The following is a 12,178-nucleotide window of genomic DNA, read 5'->3' as shown; positions in this document are numbered from 1 at the left end:
ATCATCTGTGAAGTCCTTATCGGTGCTATCATGGTTGCAAAGCTTGGCGATGAGGGTGGGATCAGCAAGACGTATGCTATCATCCTCATTTTTCTCATGGGTGTCTATGTAGTGGGCTTCGGATTGTCATGGGGCCCGCTGGGCTGGCTAGTGCCCAGCGAGATTTTCCCATTGGAGATCAGGTCAGCCGGGCAAAGCATCACTGTGGCCTCGTGCTTTGCGTTCACCATATGCATTTCACAGTTCTTCCTGGCCATGCTATGCCAGATGAAGGCATACTTGTTCTTTTTCTTTGCCGGATGGATCATGGTGATGACGGCTTTTGTCTACTTCTTCTTGCCCGAGACCAAGGGGCTGCCGATTGAGCAAATTGGCAAGGTGTGGGGGAAGCACTGGTTCTGGAAGAAGGTTCTGGGGGTTGGTGAGGTGACTGCAAGCTATTGAGAAGCTCTCAAAGTTATATTTGTATTTCATGTAATTATTCTGCGCTTGTTTTTGTCTCGGTTGTCTAAATTGTACAAATAAACTATTTTTCAAGCAGCTATGATGATAGATGTGTGTAGTTTTGTAAACTTGTTGTGCAAAAACCTTAAATTATTGGTTAACTATTTTGCACAAGCTGAAGTTATGTACATAGATTCAAATTATGCAAGCAGATAGTTTTTTTTTTTTTGAGAAATTGCAACCAGATAGTTGTGTGTTGACGCCTAACTCACAACGAGAAATTTTAGTGAGACTTCGGGTGACCAATGGGCCATTTTTGGTTGTGGGCTGAGGCCTAGTTTTGTCGGCTTACGCGAATTATCCTTTTCGAGGATTTTGTGCTCCTAGGCTAAAAGTCTTGTGTGCTTCCATGGGTATTTCGGGCCAACATTTTTTTAGAAAAAAATTACTCTGTATTGTTAGTGTTTTCTTAATTATTCTAATGATTCTTAGACAATGATGGTATCTTTAAAATCTCCTGAAAATTATGTAAAACCATTGTTTGAGGTTGTAGACTTTGCTTTACGCTTTTGTACTGCAATCAGAAACTTTGCATCATAAATTTGTTGTGTGCACCACTCGATGCAAAAGCTGGAATTGAACCTCCTTTCCAAAAAGAAAAAATATATGTCTGCGCTGAACATGCGATGGGAAGACAACATGAGTCCACTTTGGACATTACTGAAAAACGAGTCCACTTTGGACATGCTAAAATACTCGTCACTATCCACCTCTGCAGACCTAAGAGATTCTCCACTATCATAAGAGTATATTCAACTGGCGTGCAAAATATCAGGCGCGCTGGATAAACCGCCAGTTTGGTGCGTGAGAGGCCGCGCGGCGCACTCCAGCAGACGCACGAAAGTTAGGCGTGCGAAAAAAATTGGCCCGCGCACGGGAAAATGCGGCAGCGCGTGCAGTAGTTTTGGCACGCGACGCCCAGCGAGCTGGTTAAAAGCCGCGCACCGGCGCCCCCAACCGCCACGATTTCCCTCCCGCCGCGACTTCTTCCTCGCCTCTTCCAGCACCCTGCTGCCACCGCGCCTTCTCCCTCGCCCCACCGCCGCCGCGCCTTCTCCCGTCCCGCCTCTTCCAGCGCCCGCCATGCCGCCACGCCCCTGGAGCAGCTCGGGCTTCCGCGATGCCCGACTCCGCCCCTCTGGCGTGTATTACGCGAAGATCCGCTCCGGCGATACACGCCTCGGGCTCGGAACATTAGAGACCGTCCACCAGGCCGCCCGCACGTATGACGCGACGGCGTGGCGCCTCGGGCGACCACGATCGCAGAATAACTTCTCCGACATGCGGACACGCGAGCAGGTGCAGGAACTCGCACCTCCCCGCGACTAATTACCAACAAGCTAGTTGCAAAAAACAGACAAGGACTTGCTTTGCCAGTTGCCATGGTCGTCGACAAGGACGTTCACTAGGCAGGCACCAGCAAGTTTAATCCCCCCGTCTGCAAAACATAGTAGTACGTTCCAACAACCATGCGCACCACAAGGCCGAGGATGATGTCTCACCGGCTCGTCCTGTCCGTGGCCATCGTCGCGGCCCTGCTTGTGCCCGGCGCCACGGGATACCCGTGGAAGGACTGCGGCGACGGCCAATTCGCGGCCGGCAGCAAGTACCTAGCCAACATCAACCTCCTCGCGGCCTCGCTCCCCAAGAACGCCGCGGTGTCCCCGGACCTCTTCGCCACCGCCGAGGCCGGCGCCGCCCCGGACAAGGTCTGGGCCCTCGCGCTCTGCCGCGGCGACGCTAACGCCACGTCCTGCCTCAGCTGCCTCGCCCAGGCCTTCCGGGACCAGGGTTTTGGATTTCGGTTTGCAGAATTTTTCGCCCCAGGGCGAAATGGCCGAAAATCGGGTTTTCAGAAAAATTTCGGGAAACTTTGGACGAAAAGCACAAACCAAAATTTGAATTTTGGGACGAAAAATGACCGAAATTTGAACGAAATTGACCGAAATTTGCCCAGAAATTTGAAATAGCCACAAGAAGACATGTACAAGCAAAATATAGAATCACAAAGCAGCAATTTACATGTTATACCAGATTAGAACTCCATCTCAATGGTAAACATCGGTTCAGAGCATGATATAACATCCAGTAGTCCAGATCTACTCAATAGGCTAGTTAACAGTCCATATTAGCCCAAGGTACACACATAACAGTGCATATTAGAACTTCAAATTACAGTCCAAAATACCCACACACCAATCCCTACTACGAGTCCAAAATACACACACAATAGTCCAGATTCACAATCCACAAGTCATAGAGCAGAAGTAATCGAAGTTCAAACCAGCGCCTCCAAAACACATCAGGTAGACTTCAATTTTCTTCCAGTCTTCAGTCTTGCATGAAACAAAAATGCAAATATGGTCAGAGGCTTCATAAAAATTGCAATACAAAACATCAGTTATGTGTACATGAAACAAAAATGTCTAGCATTACAAATTATATAAACGGCATGGATGCTAGCATTGCAAAGTATGTCCAGGCAGTAAGCTTCTACCATGTTATTTATTACTAACGCAAAAACATGAGTGCAGTATGAAGAAAAATATACAACCAGAAGCTAGCTCATATAAGAAAAAGTAACTTGTTACCTAATAGTAAAGGGAGTTGACGTCCTTGACCTTCTTGGCTTGCCGTCCAGATCTACGATTCACCATATTTTCATCCCTTGTTACCTCAATATCATTCACTTGGCTTCGTGCATCTTTTTCAGCTTGTCTTGGCAAACCTTCTCCATCAGATTCATAATCCTCTTCTTGGCCATCATCACCATCATCAATGTCCATGGATCCATTCGCTTCATCATCATCCTCACTGCTAATGAACTCATCCTCCTCATCTTCACGTACCCTCTTTCCTTTCCTGCTAATTTCCTTCCTTCCAAGATGAGAGGCTTTCCTCCTTGAGTTAAGGCGACGTATTTCCTCCAACACAGCAGTAGCAGCATCAGATCCATCAAGGACTATATGCTCTTCATCCTCGTTCAGCCACTCCATCATTGGGTTTGATTCGTCATGCATAACTGTATCCATCATCACTGCACATGGATCAATTTCCTTCTCCCTATAACTCAGCTTCACAATATCTTCATCTTCTTCAGCACGTAACTACAATGTATAAAAACAGAACCCAAGATTTAGCAAAGTAAATACTTGTAGCATAGCTAAGTTGAGACTTTATGCATAGACCATGGCAAACATACCTTCAGGTTGTAGCGTACAGAAACACTTTTGTGAAGCTTGCAGTATAGAAGGCGATTTCTTTGCTTCGTGTGGACCAAGGCAAAAGCAGTCCAATTCCTCTCACAGCCACTTGAAGAGACACACTGTGAAACAATTCTCAATGCCCACTTCTGCAAATTAGGAACTTCCCCTCCAAACTGGAACCACCACTCAGCTGCATGGTTAAAACAAAGTTAGAGATGCTGAAATGAAGTTGCAACATGAGGCAATAGAGCTAATCAATGGAGATAAGTATCGTGGTTTACTTGGTGCCATTCTTTCTGCGGAAGAGCGTGCCAAACTATGCCTAAACCTCCCACGACATTCCCTATAAGTGCTGATTTCATTGATAGCCAAAAGAGCGCTCTCAGGGTCTGCTATCTTCTCGATGACATCCGTTAGTGCAGAAGCATATTCTGGAAGGTTGCTCAAATTCACCCGATAATGTGTGAACGGATCAAGGACAGCAGCTGTATAAGAAAAGGAGAATCAAGAGAAGTTAATAACCATAAGAAAAAAGCAACAAAATTTCAGTTTCATTAACTTAGTATCTACCTGCAACCATTAGTGTCTCATTTTGCATATCTTCCATCCTCGGGGACACCTTGCTCATGACTCTATCTAACATCTGTGACCCACCACCAAGATGAGAACTCATCTTTTGTATGGCTGTCATCATAGTCTTCTTGAAACCAGATAGAGTACATTTCTTTTGTGTATCAGCATATCTGAGGGCTACATAGAGTGGCTCAAGCAAATCAAGAACCCATTCTAAGGCTGTCCACCACATGTTACTGGATAGCAACTCTTCAGCAAACACATGGTCCGCATCATTCTTCCAAATATTGTTCTTCCAGTCGTCGGACACCATCCATTTCCTAAATTTATCTTTCTTCTCCAAATAACTCTCAAGGAACATAAACACAGTTCCAAACCGGGTGGCATTCGGTTTAATCAGCTCACCACCAACGTTCTTCCTCATGCTATCATGTAGGTTGTTGTGATTATAAAAAAACCTACAGATTTGCTTGGCACTTTTGACTATCACATCAACCTCAGGAAACTTACCTATGTCTTTAAGCATTAGATTAACCGTGTGGGCTGCACATGGCTGCCAAACAATATGACTGAATTCTGGTTGTTCAACAAGAGTTTTACAAGCTTTCTTGTAATTTGAGCCATTATCAGTAACAATCTGAACTACATTTTCGTGGCCTATCTCTTCAACAACAACCTGTTTAATCTCTCTATAGAGAAATTCTGCAACGTAGACAAAGTACTCTATTATAAACGTTTGGCTTCCTCAACTTGAAATGCATCATGATATCAAATAAAAACAGAACAAATATGCTAGAATTAATAACAGAACAGAAATATAGAGCATCATAGTAGAAAGAATTGCAATAGTCATAATTAACCAGAAATAACCCTTTCTCAAAAAATCTAACCTGAATTTTGAGACTGGCCAGAAGCATCAATGGATTTATGGAAGAACATCCGTGTATTGCAATAGACCATGAAATTGATAAGACTCATGCCAGTAGGCCTAGTCCAGGAGTCACACATAACAGTTACACCATAGTTCTTCCAATCTTGCTTGAATAGCTTCAGCCACTCTCGAGACTCTTCATAATTTTTGTCTAAATACTTCCCATCAATCTCTTTTCCAGTTGGAATAGGAGCAGCACCAAGATTTTGAGTGATCTTCATGGCAGCCTGAAAATATGGACAGTCAGCTTTTCGACCAGCGATGTCATTTGCATGAAAAAACTTCGCCCAAGCTTGGCCAACAGCATCCCTTGAGCTGCTATCCATAGCAGTGCTGATCTTGGGTTGCATTGATACTTTGTTGCTCGACAATTGCTTGTCAAAGTAGGCTGTGATACTCTGTTTCCCAAGGGAAACGTGAACACCACCGCCACTACCACGCCTCCTCTCAACTGCACGAGATACATTCCTGTAAAACATAAGTAAAAAAAGTTCAACTCAATATGTATGATGATATCAAGTAAAGCAAGAGTAAGGCATAATACAAAGAACTCTAAATGCATCATGATATAAAGTAAAACCAGAATAAGACAAAATAAAGTAAAAACAGAACATTCCTGTCTCTTAGTGACTCCCGTAGTGCCATATGAATTTCTTCATCTTTATCATCATCAATATTTATCACACCATTTCTCTGGTACATCTCATCCATCAACTCACGTTCAAATCTAAGCTTACGACTTTCCTTCTCCCTCTTCTTTTTCCTCATCTCAAGCACGGCCTTCCTCATTATATCATGCACATTTCTTGGAACATTTGGGCACTCCTTCACTTCACCTACTATCTTGCCAAGATGCTCTTTGAAGCGGGTTGCACCTCCTCCAGAATTCTTCATGTTGCAATACCGACAATGAAATCCTCCTCCGTGCTTGGGGCCATGGTTCCACACATGATGTATGTCGTTGGTCTTAAGTCCTGCATTTCAAAATGCAAGCACCATGTTAACAATGAAACGAATAAACCACTCTTGTAATAGGCAAAAACAATGCATACATTGCATAGGCAAAAACAGAATTAAACAACTAAACAAAAATAGACAGAACAGAATTAAGCACAAGTAAAAAATGCATTGGCAAAAACAGAGCTAAGCAAGCAAATGGAATTAGATTTCCACAAAATATGCGTAGGTAAAATCAGCATTAAAAAACTAAACAAAACTAGAATAAGTACAAGTAGTGCTAGTAAGAAATTACAGAACAGGTAGAATTAAAATCATTTAGGTGCTTCACAAATTACAGGGGTAAAACATAGGGAACAAAGAGAAATACAAAAAGCAAGAGTAACACGGTATCAACCTTTAAAAGGTGCCTCTCTTGTTGCTGAACCATTCCTGATCAGACCATCATCTTCATCGTCTAAGTTGACAGTATCACTCCTTCTAGCATCGATGCCTACCCTCTTACGAGAGGAGCCTATAAAATACCGGTGTTAGTTTTCATCAAGAAGAACTTTTACAAGCTATAGCTTACATAAGCTAGAATTAAACATCTACGTAGCATAAGCTAGCATAAACTACGCAAGAAGATCTACTGATTCAAATTAGGACGGCCGGCCGGAAAGTAAAACTGCTACAAAAGCTAGCAACCACATGTATTATGTAATCTATCTACAAACTATATGCTAACGCAAATGCTAAATAAACATGCACGCACAGTAAGGCTGAAAGGCTCACCTTGCCCAGCTTGTGCATCGGCAGCTCCAAAGCCGCTGCCCAAGTCCAGCCCCATATTCGGCCGGACGTGGCCACGCCCCATGGCTCCCTCATTGTCGACCCAGTCGCCCCCTGACCTCGATCTTCTATGGCTGCCACCGCCAACTGGGTCGCCGGCCGGACGGCTGCTGTCGAGAAAGCCTTCCTCATCCATGGTCGCGGATGGAAGAAGGGGAGAACGGACTATGGGGAGGGACAGGGAGTGGTGATCTCTCGAGGCGACGGGGAGGAGGGAGATGGGCAGAGACGGCGCCGCGCCCCCGCCTCACTCGGCTTCGTTGTCTGCAGCCGCCGCACAGAGGAGTGGAGAGTGGAGAAAATGAAATTAGGGCTACGGTAGGGTTTGGTTTGAGCTTTTATAGCACAAGGTTCTATCTATGGGCTGTACTGGACCATGGGCCGGGCTGGAAATTCAAACGAGGCCGAATTTTTTTGACCGGATTGAACATTTACCGGGCCCAACCGAAATGGGCGGATTTCGGCCACTTTTCGGTTTTTCGGTCCGAAATCCAAAACCCTGTCCGGGACCTGCCCAACGTGTGCGACTACATCAAGGTGGCCACCATGTACTACGACTCGTGCACGCTCCACTACTCCAACGCCTCCCGGGACCCGGCGCCGGTGGCGGCGCGGACGTATAGGTACTGGGAGAGCACAAATGTCACGTCCGAGCAGGCCCAGTTCAACAGCCTCGTGGCCAGGCTCGTGAACGCCACCGCGGACTACGCCGCGTACAACTCCACACGCCGGTACGCCTCCGGGGAGGCCGACTTCGACCGGGAGTTTCCCAAGATCTACAGCTGGGGGCAGTGCACGCCCGACCTCACCGGGCCGCAGTGCCGACAGTGCCTCGCCAAGAACACGGTGCTGCTGCCGGAGTATTTCGTGGACAGCACAGGAGCCAGAGCTCTGCAGGTCAGGTGCAGCTTCCGGTACCAGACCTATTCCTTCTTTGATGGCCCTGTCATGGTGCGGCTGCCAGCACCATCATCGAGCACCCAAGCACCCGCGCCTGCTCCTGCGCCTGTTGCGGTACCCACGGGTTTGACGCCGAAGCCGGCGACGGCATCCACAAAAGGTGAGCTTTAATTTTCACCCTACCATGCTTGCATTTGCCTTGCCAACGATTTAGCACAGTGATTGACAACAAACCATTCAGTGTCAAACTTTGCCAAATTTTGAAGCACGCTAATAACTTTTCTGTACCTACCTTCTAACAAAAAGGAGCCATGTGGAAAATACTGTCGAGTTAGAGGGCCTAGAGAAAAAAAGTTTAAGTTTACAAACCAAGTGAGATAGCAACCCAAATTTTGAGAGAAATATGAAAAAAAAAACAGTTTTGCTAGAACTCATCTAGATGAGATATAATTTGGTCTCATTCACCTTTTATAGCCATTGGATGTGATGCTATAAGATGCGTGTATGCTGACGTGGGTTGTATCTATTCTTGTTTCCAAAGTGAATGAGACCAAATTATATCTCATTTAGATGAGTTCTAGGTACTCCCAAAAAAAATCCCTTTTCTAACACATGTTTTCCATTTGAGCTGACATTTTTATTGTACATTGCTCAATTCACAGGTAGAAAATACAGTGTCCCTGGCATTGTTCTTATTATTCTGCTGCCTACTGTAGCTGCCATAAACCTTGTGGCTTGCTTCTTTTTCTGGAGAAGGAAGCGGCCACTAGCAAAAACAAAACAGTCAGGTATGTGCAAAATTCACCAATTTACAACGGGAAATATTTCAAAGGACCGAAAACGACCTAGACCATGTACTCGATCGTTGTGACATTGTTATCCACCATTAAACAGATCCCAGTTATTTCGCCGACGAGGAGGACAATGAAAGTGTAGACTCGATGTTGATTGACATTTCAACCTTGCGAGTTGCAACCGGGAATTTTGCAGATAGCAACAAGCTTGGTGATGGCGGATTTGGTGCCGTGTACAAGGTGCTAAATAGACATATTTCTACTAAAATTGCCAACCATATTGAGATTTTGTTAATTGAGCTTAACTTTGGTTCAATCTTTTAGGGTATTCTTCCAGACGGTGACGAAATAGCAGTGAAGAGACTATCAAAGAGCTCAACACAAGGAGTAGAGGAGCTCAAAAATGAACTCTCTTTGGTTGCAAAGCTTAGGCACAAGAACCTTGTCACACTTCTTGGCGTCTGCTTGGAGCAACAAGAGAGGCTGCTTGTCTACGAGTTCGTTCCTAACCGAAGCCTCGACCTCTTCCTTTTCGGTACTTACAACTGAAGCATGCTCAAGTCAATTATGGCCTCCTTCTCGCTACATATTCAACATTAATATATTCTATGTCCATTTAATTTAATAATAATAAGCAGATGCTGAGAAACATGTAGAACTGGATTGGGAAAAGAGGTACAAGATGATTAATGGAATTGCTCGAGGATTGCAATACCTCCATGAAGACTCCCAGCTCAGAGTGGTCCACCGTGATCTCAAAACTAGCAACATATTGCTTGACAAAGATATGAATCCGAAGATATCAGATTTTGGAATTGCGAGACTATTTGGGCAAGACCAGACCCATGGAATAACGAAACATGTCGTCGGCACATAGTAAGTACTATAACACTTATATCTGGCTAATCCAAGTGGTATGTTGCTTAATAATCTAGTGGTAAGTGGCTAAATATAGTGTACTCCACCATGTTCTTACAGCGGATATATGGCACCGGAGTACGTGATGTGTGGGAACTACTCTGTGAAATCTGATTCATTCAGCTTCCGCGTCATGGTTCTTGAGATTGTGACGGGAAGGAAGAACAATGACTACAATAATTCTGAGAAATCTCAAGATCTTCTGAATGTGGTATGTGCTTGTTGTTCGAATATCTAATCACCATTATTACTAGAGAACAACGTGTTAACCACTTAGTTGACCATAGTTTTTTTCTAACGAGGCAAAAATTTATCCATTTCATTAATTAAGAAGAGAGCTTTCCGATTAATTAGAGGAAAAACTGGTGAAAACATGCACTTCGACTTTTAAGCTCATGGCTTCCAAAAATGGTGCAGATGTGGGACCGTTGGATGGCCACAACAGTGTTGGACATGATGGATCCGTGCATGAACACCAGCTTCTCAGAGAGCTGCGTGCTAAGATGCATCCATATAGGGCTTCTGTGTGTTCAAGAAAACCCGGCTGATCGACCACTTATGTCGTCTGTGGTCATGATGCTCGGAAGCGATACCGTGCCTCTCTCTGCCCCATCTAAGCCGGCGTTCTACACCAAGGAGGCTAGCGACAACTTGGGCATCGCGTCAACTTAGCACAATTAACATGTTCTTGAGTTGAAAATTAAAGAGGTCGACTCTCTGAGCAGTTTTAACACAGGCCCTCTTACCTTCTCTTTTACTAAAGTGTATAACAGACCTGAGCTATTGATTTTATTAAATATTGATTCTGAATAACTTTTACTTTCTTACTTCCGATGTGAAAAGAAGAGGTTAGAGGGGCCATGTTAAAATTGCTCCCCCACAACCATGCTCAGCCTACCCGGCGAGACAAACCAGTCCATTGGCTCCACCACAATCCTCGACGCGCCAGTTTTCCACGAGTGGGTCATCGAGTGGAAATCAAACGACGAGCGAGTCAAAGTTGATGAGCCGCCCGCGCAAGTGGCAAAGCCGTCCGTGTCAAAGTTAAGCATCTTATTATGTGAAGACCAGGTACCGGCTAAAGAATTAGTAATCCATTGTTCGGCAAGATGCGCAGCCGTGCCCGTGGTCTAGTGGACGACGTAGGATGTGACTTGTTTTAACAATGATTCGGCCGTTTCTGCATAGACGGCCAAAACGGAACGCAGCAACTTGCGTCGCGGTGTCGTATGGGTCGTCGCCGGTGAGCTCCAGACAAAGATGATTTCTAAACACTTGTGAAAAGATTTGGTTGACGGATGATTTCGTAGCCGCCTGCCTTGAGGACTTTGACCGCATGCGTCTCCGCTCTGCGTCTACACGTACGATGACACCGAATGCCACTTGGGAATTCCATGGTTTCCTCGCGCCCCGGCTCGTCCGGCAGACTAGGTGGACTCCAAAGTCCAAGCTCAGTGGTATGGCTAGATAGCCACTAGCAGCACGTCGGGTCTATGGCCGTGGACAGACATCCATCACCTAAAATCAACGCGTTATCATATTGGGCTGATTGTCTAATAATCATCCGTATGATGATCGCAGTCAAAAAGAAAACGTTATAGTAAAGTCGCCGTACCTCCCATGAACTGCAAAATAAATCGAGCATGCTGACCTTCATATTTGGAGGTTGGGGCGAGTGGCCTTCATAAAGTCTGCTTTTCACCCAGAAGAGCGTCAATTTTTTTGAAGGACATTTCATTGAATTGATATATTGAGGTGATACAACTGTATTGAAACTTGAAAGAATGTATAGCCTCTGATAGTTTGATGGACACAACCAACAAGTCTCTTGAAATAGGCTTTCACCCCGCTTTATATATAAAGCAACGAACCAAAATATACGGCCGAACGATACAATATGATGGGGAGGTCCCCTTACGAAGCAGATAAAAAAGATACAACATGAGCCTAGAACATGCTAACACCTCGCCGAGGCCCGAACACAGACCCCTGAGCTCAATGAAAACTCCCCCAAGAGGGTGAAGGCGCGAAGCGTCACCGCTGCCGTGTCTGAGAACAGACAAAGGTTTTCACCGTGAGCCCTGGCACAGAGACGAGATCCACGATGCCGTCTTCAAGAAGCAAGCTGTACCCACGGGCGTCGCCCACGCCAGCGCCAAAAGCACGGAGCTTTCACTTGGACACACGCCTGCACCACCAAGAGGAGTCTCGACCATGACCTCAACGAGGGTCAGCTTGTCCATCCCAGATCAGGGCACTGCCAGGGCAAGTATGAACCTCCCGCCGCTACCTCCCTGGTCGCCCACACGACCGAGAGATGAAGCCACCACTGTTACCACGAAGCATGTCGGAAAGCCAACCGTGGAGCCCACCGTCCGGGACCGCCATCCCGGCATCCATGCCACTGGGAACCGCCGATCATCCACGTCTCGACCACCCAACCACAGTAGTAAGAGTGAAAGGGGCCACCTTTCACTCCCAGCATGCCATCAGCCACCGGGTTTGGGTCGGCACCTCCATAGTAGGAAACGCCCATGCCTGTGTCCCTAACCGGTCCTGGTGGA

General features: G+C 45.8%; 2 protein-coding genes across 2 annotated transcripts; one reads left to right on the top strand and one right to left on the bottom strand.

The window, feature by feature from the left end:
• Nucleotides 1-1,973: 1,973 nt before the first annotated feature.
• Nucleotides 1,974-10,391, top strand: LOC119349739 (cysteine-rich receptor-like protein kinase 6). The gene is made up of 8 exons (XM_037617826.1): nt 1,974-2,283; nt 7,505-8,062; nt 8,565-8,690; nt 8,797-8,936; nt 9,021-9,231; nt 9,335-9,572; nt 9,675-9,825; nt 10,032-10,391. Exons 1-8 carry the CDS (start codon nt 1,974-1,976, stop codon nt 10,284-10,286), a joined length of 1,989 nt encoding a protein of 662 aa, XP_037473723.1. The 3' UTR covers nt 10,287-10,391.
• On the bottom strand, nt 2,521-4,563 carry LOC119349738. Its single transcript, XM_037617825.1, has 5 exons — nt 4,281-4,563; nt 3,992-4,195; nt 3,707-3,900; nt 3,096-3,611; nt 2,521-2,840 (listed from the first exon to the last, which is right to left on the bottom strand). The coding sequence occupies exons 1-4, from the start codon at nt 4,513-4,515 to the stop codon at nt 3,096-3,098; spliced, it is 1,149 nt and encodes a 382-aa protein (XP_037473722.1). The 5' UTR covers nt 4,516-4,563; the 3' UTR covers nt 2,521-2,840.
• Nucleotides 10,392-12,178: the final 1,787 nt, after the last annotated feature.

The sequence above is a fragment of the Triticum dicoccoides genome, chromosome 1B (genome assembly GCF_002162155.2).
Source record: "Triticum dicoccoides isolate Atlit2015 ecotype Zavitan chromosome 1B, WEW_v2.0, whole genome shotgun sequence".
NCBI classification, from domain to species: Eukaryota; Viridiplantae; Streptophyta; class Magnoliopsida; order Poales; family Poaceae; genus Triticum; species Triticum dicoccoides.
The sequence above is the reverse complement of the archived record's forward strand: the minus strand, read 5'-3'. Positions and strand labels throughout refer to the sequence as shown.

Coding starts and splice junctions, on each gene's coding strand:
- LOC119349739 (XM_037617826.1), top strand. CDS start 1,974: ATGCGCACCACAAGGCCGAGGATGATGTCTCACCGGCTCGTCCTGTCC. Junction 8,691..8,796: donor AGCAAAAACAAAACAGTCAG/GTATGTGCAAAA, acceptor ACCATTAAACAG/ATCCCAGTTATTTCGCCGAC. Junction 9,232..9,334: donor CCTCGACCTCTTCCTTTTCG/GTACTTACAACT, acceptor AATAATAAGCAG/ATGCTGAGAAACATGTAGAA.
- LOC119349738 (XM_037617825.1), bottom strand. CDS start 4,515: ATGTGGTGGACAGCCTTAGAATGGGTTCTTGATTTGCTTGAGCCACTC. Junction 3,901..3,991: donor CGCAGAAAGAATGGCACCAA/GTAAACCACGAT, acceptor TTAACCATGCAG/CTGAGTGGTGGTTCCAGTTT. Junction 3,612..3,706: donor CTGTACGCTACAACCTGAAG/GTATGTTTGCCA, acceptor TATACATTGTAG/TTACGTGCTGAAGAAGATGA.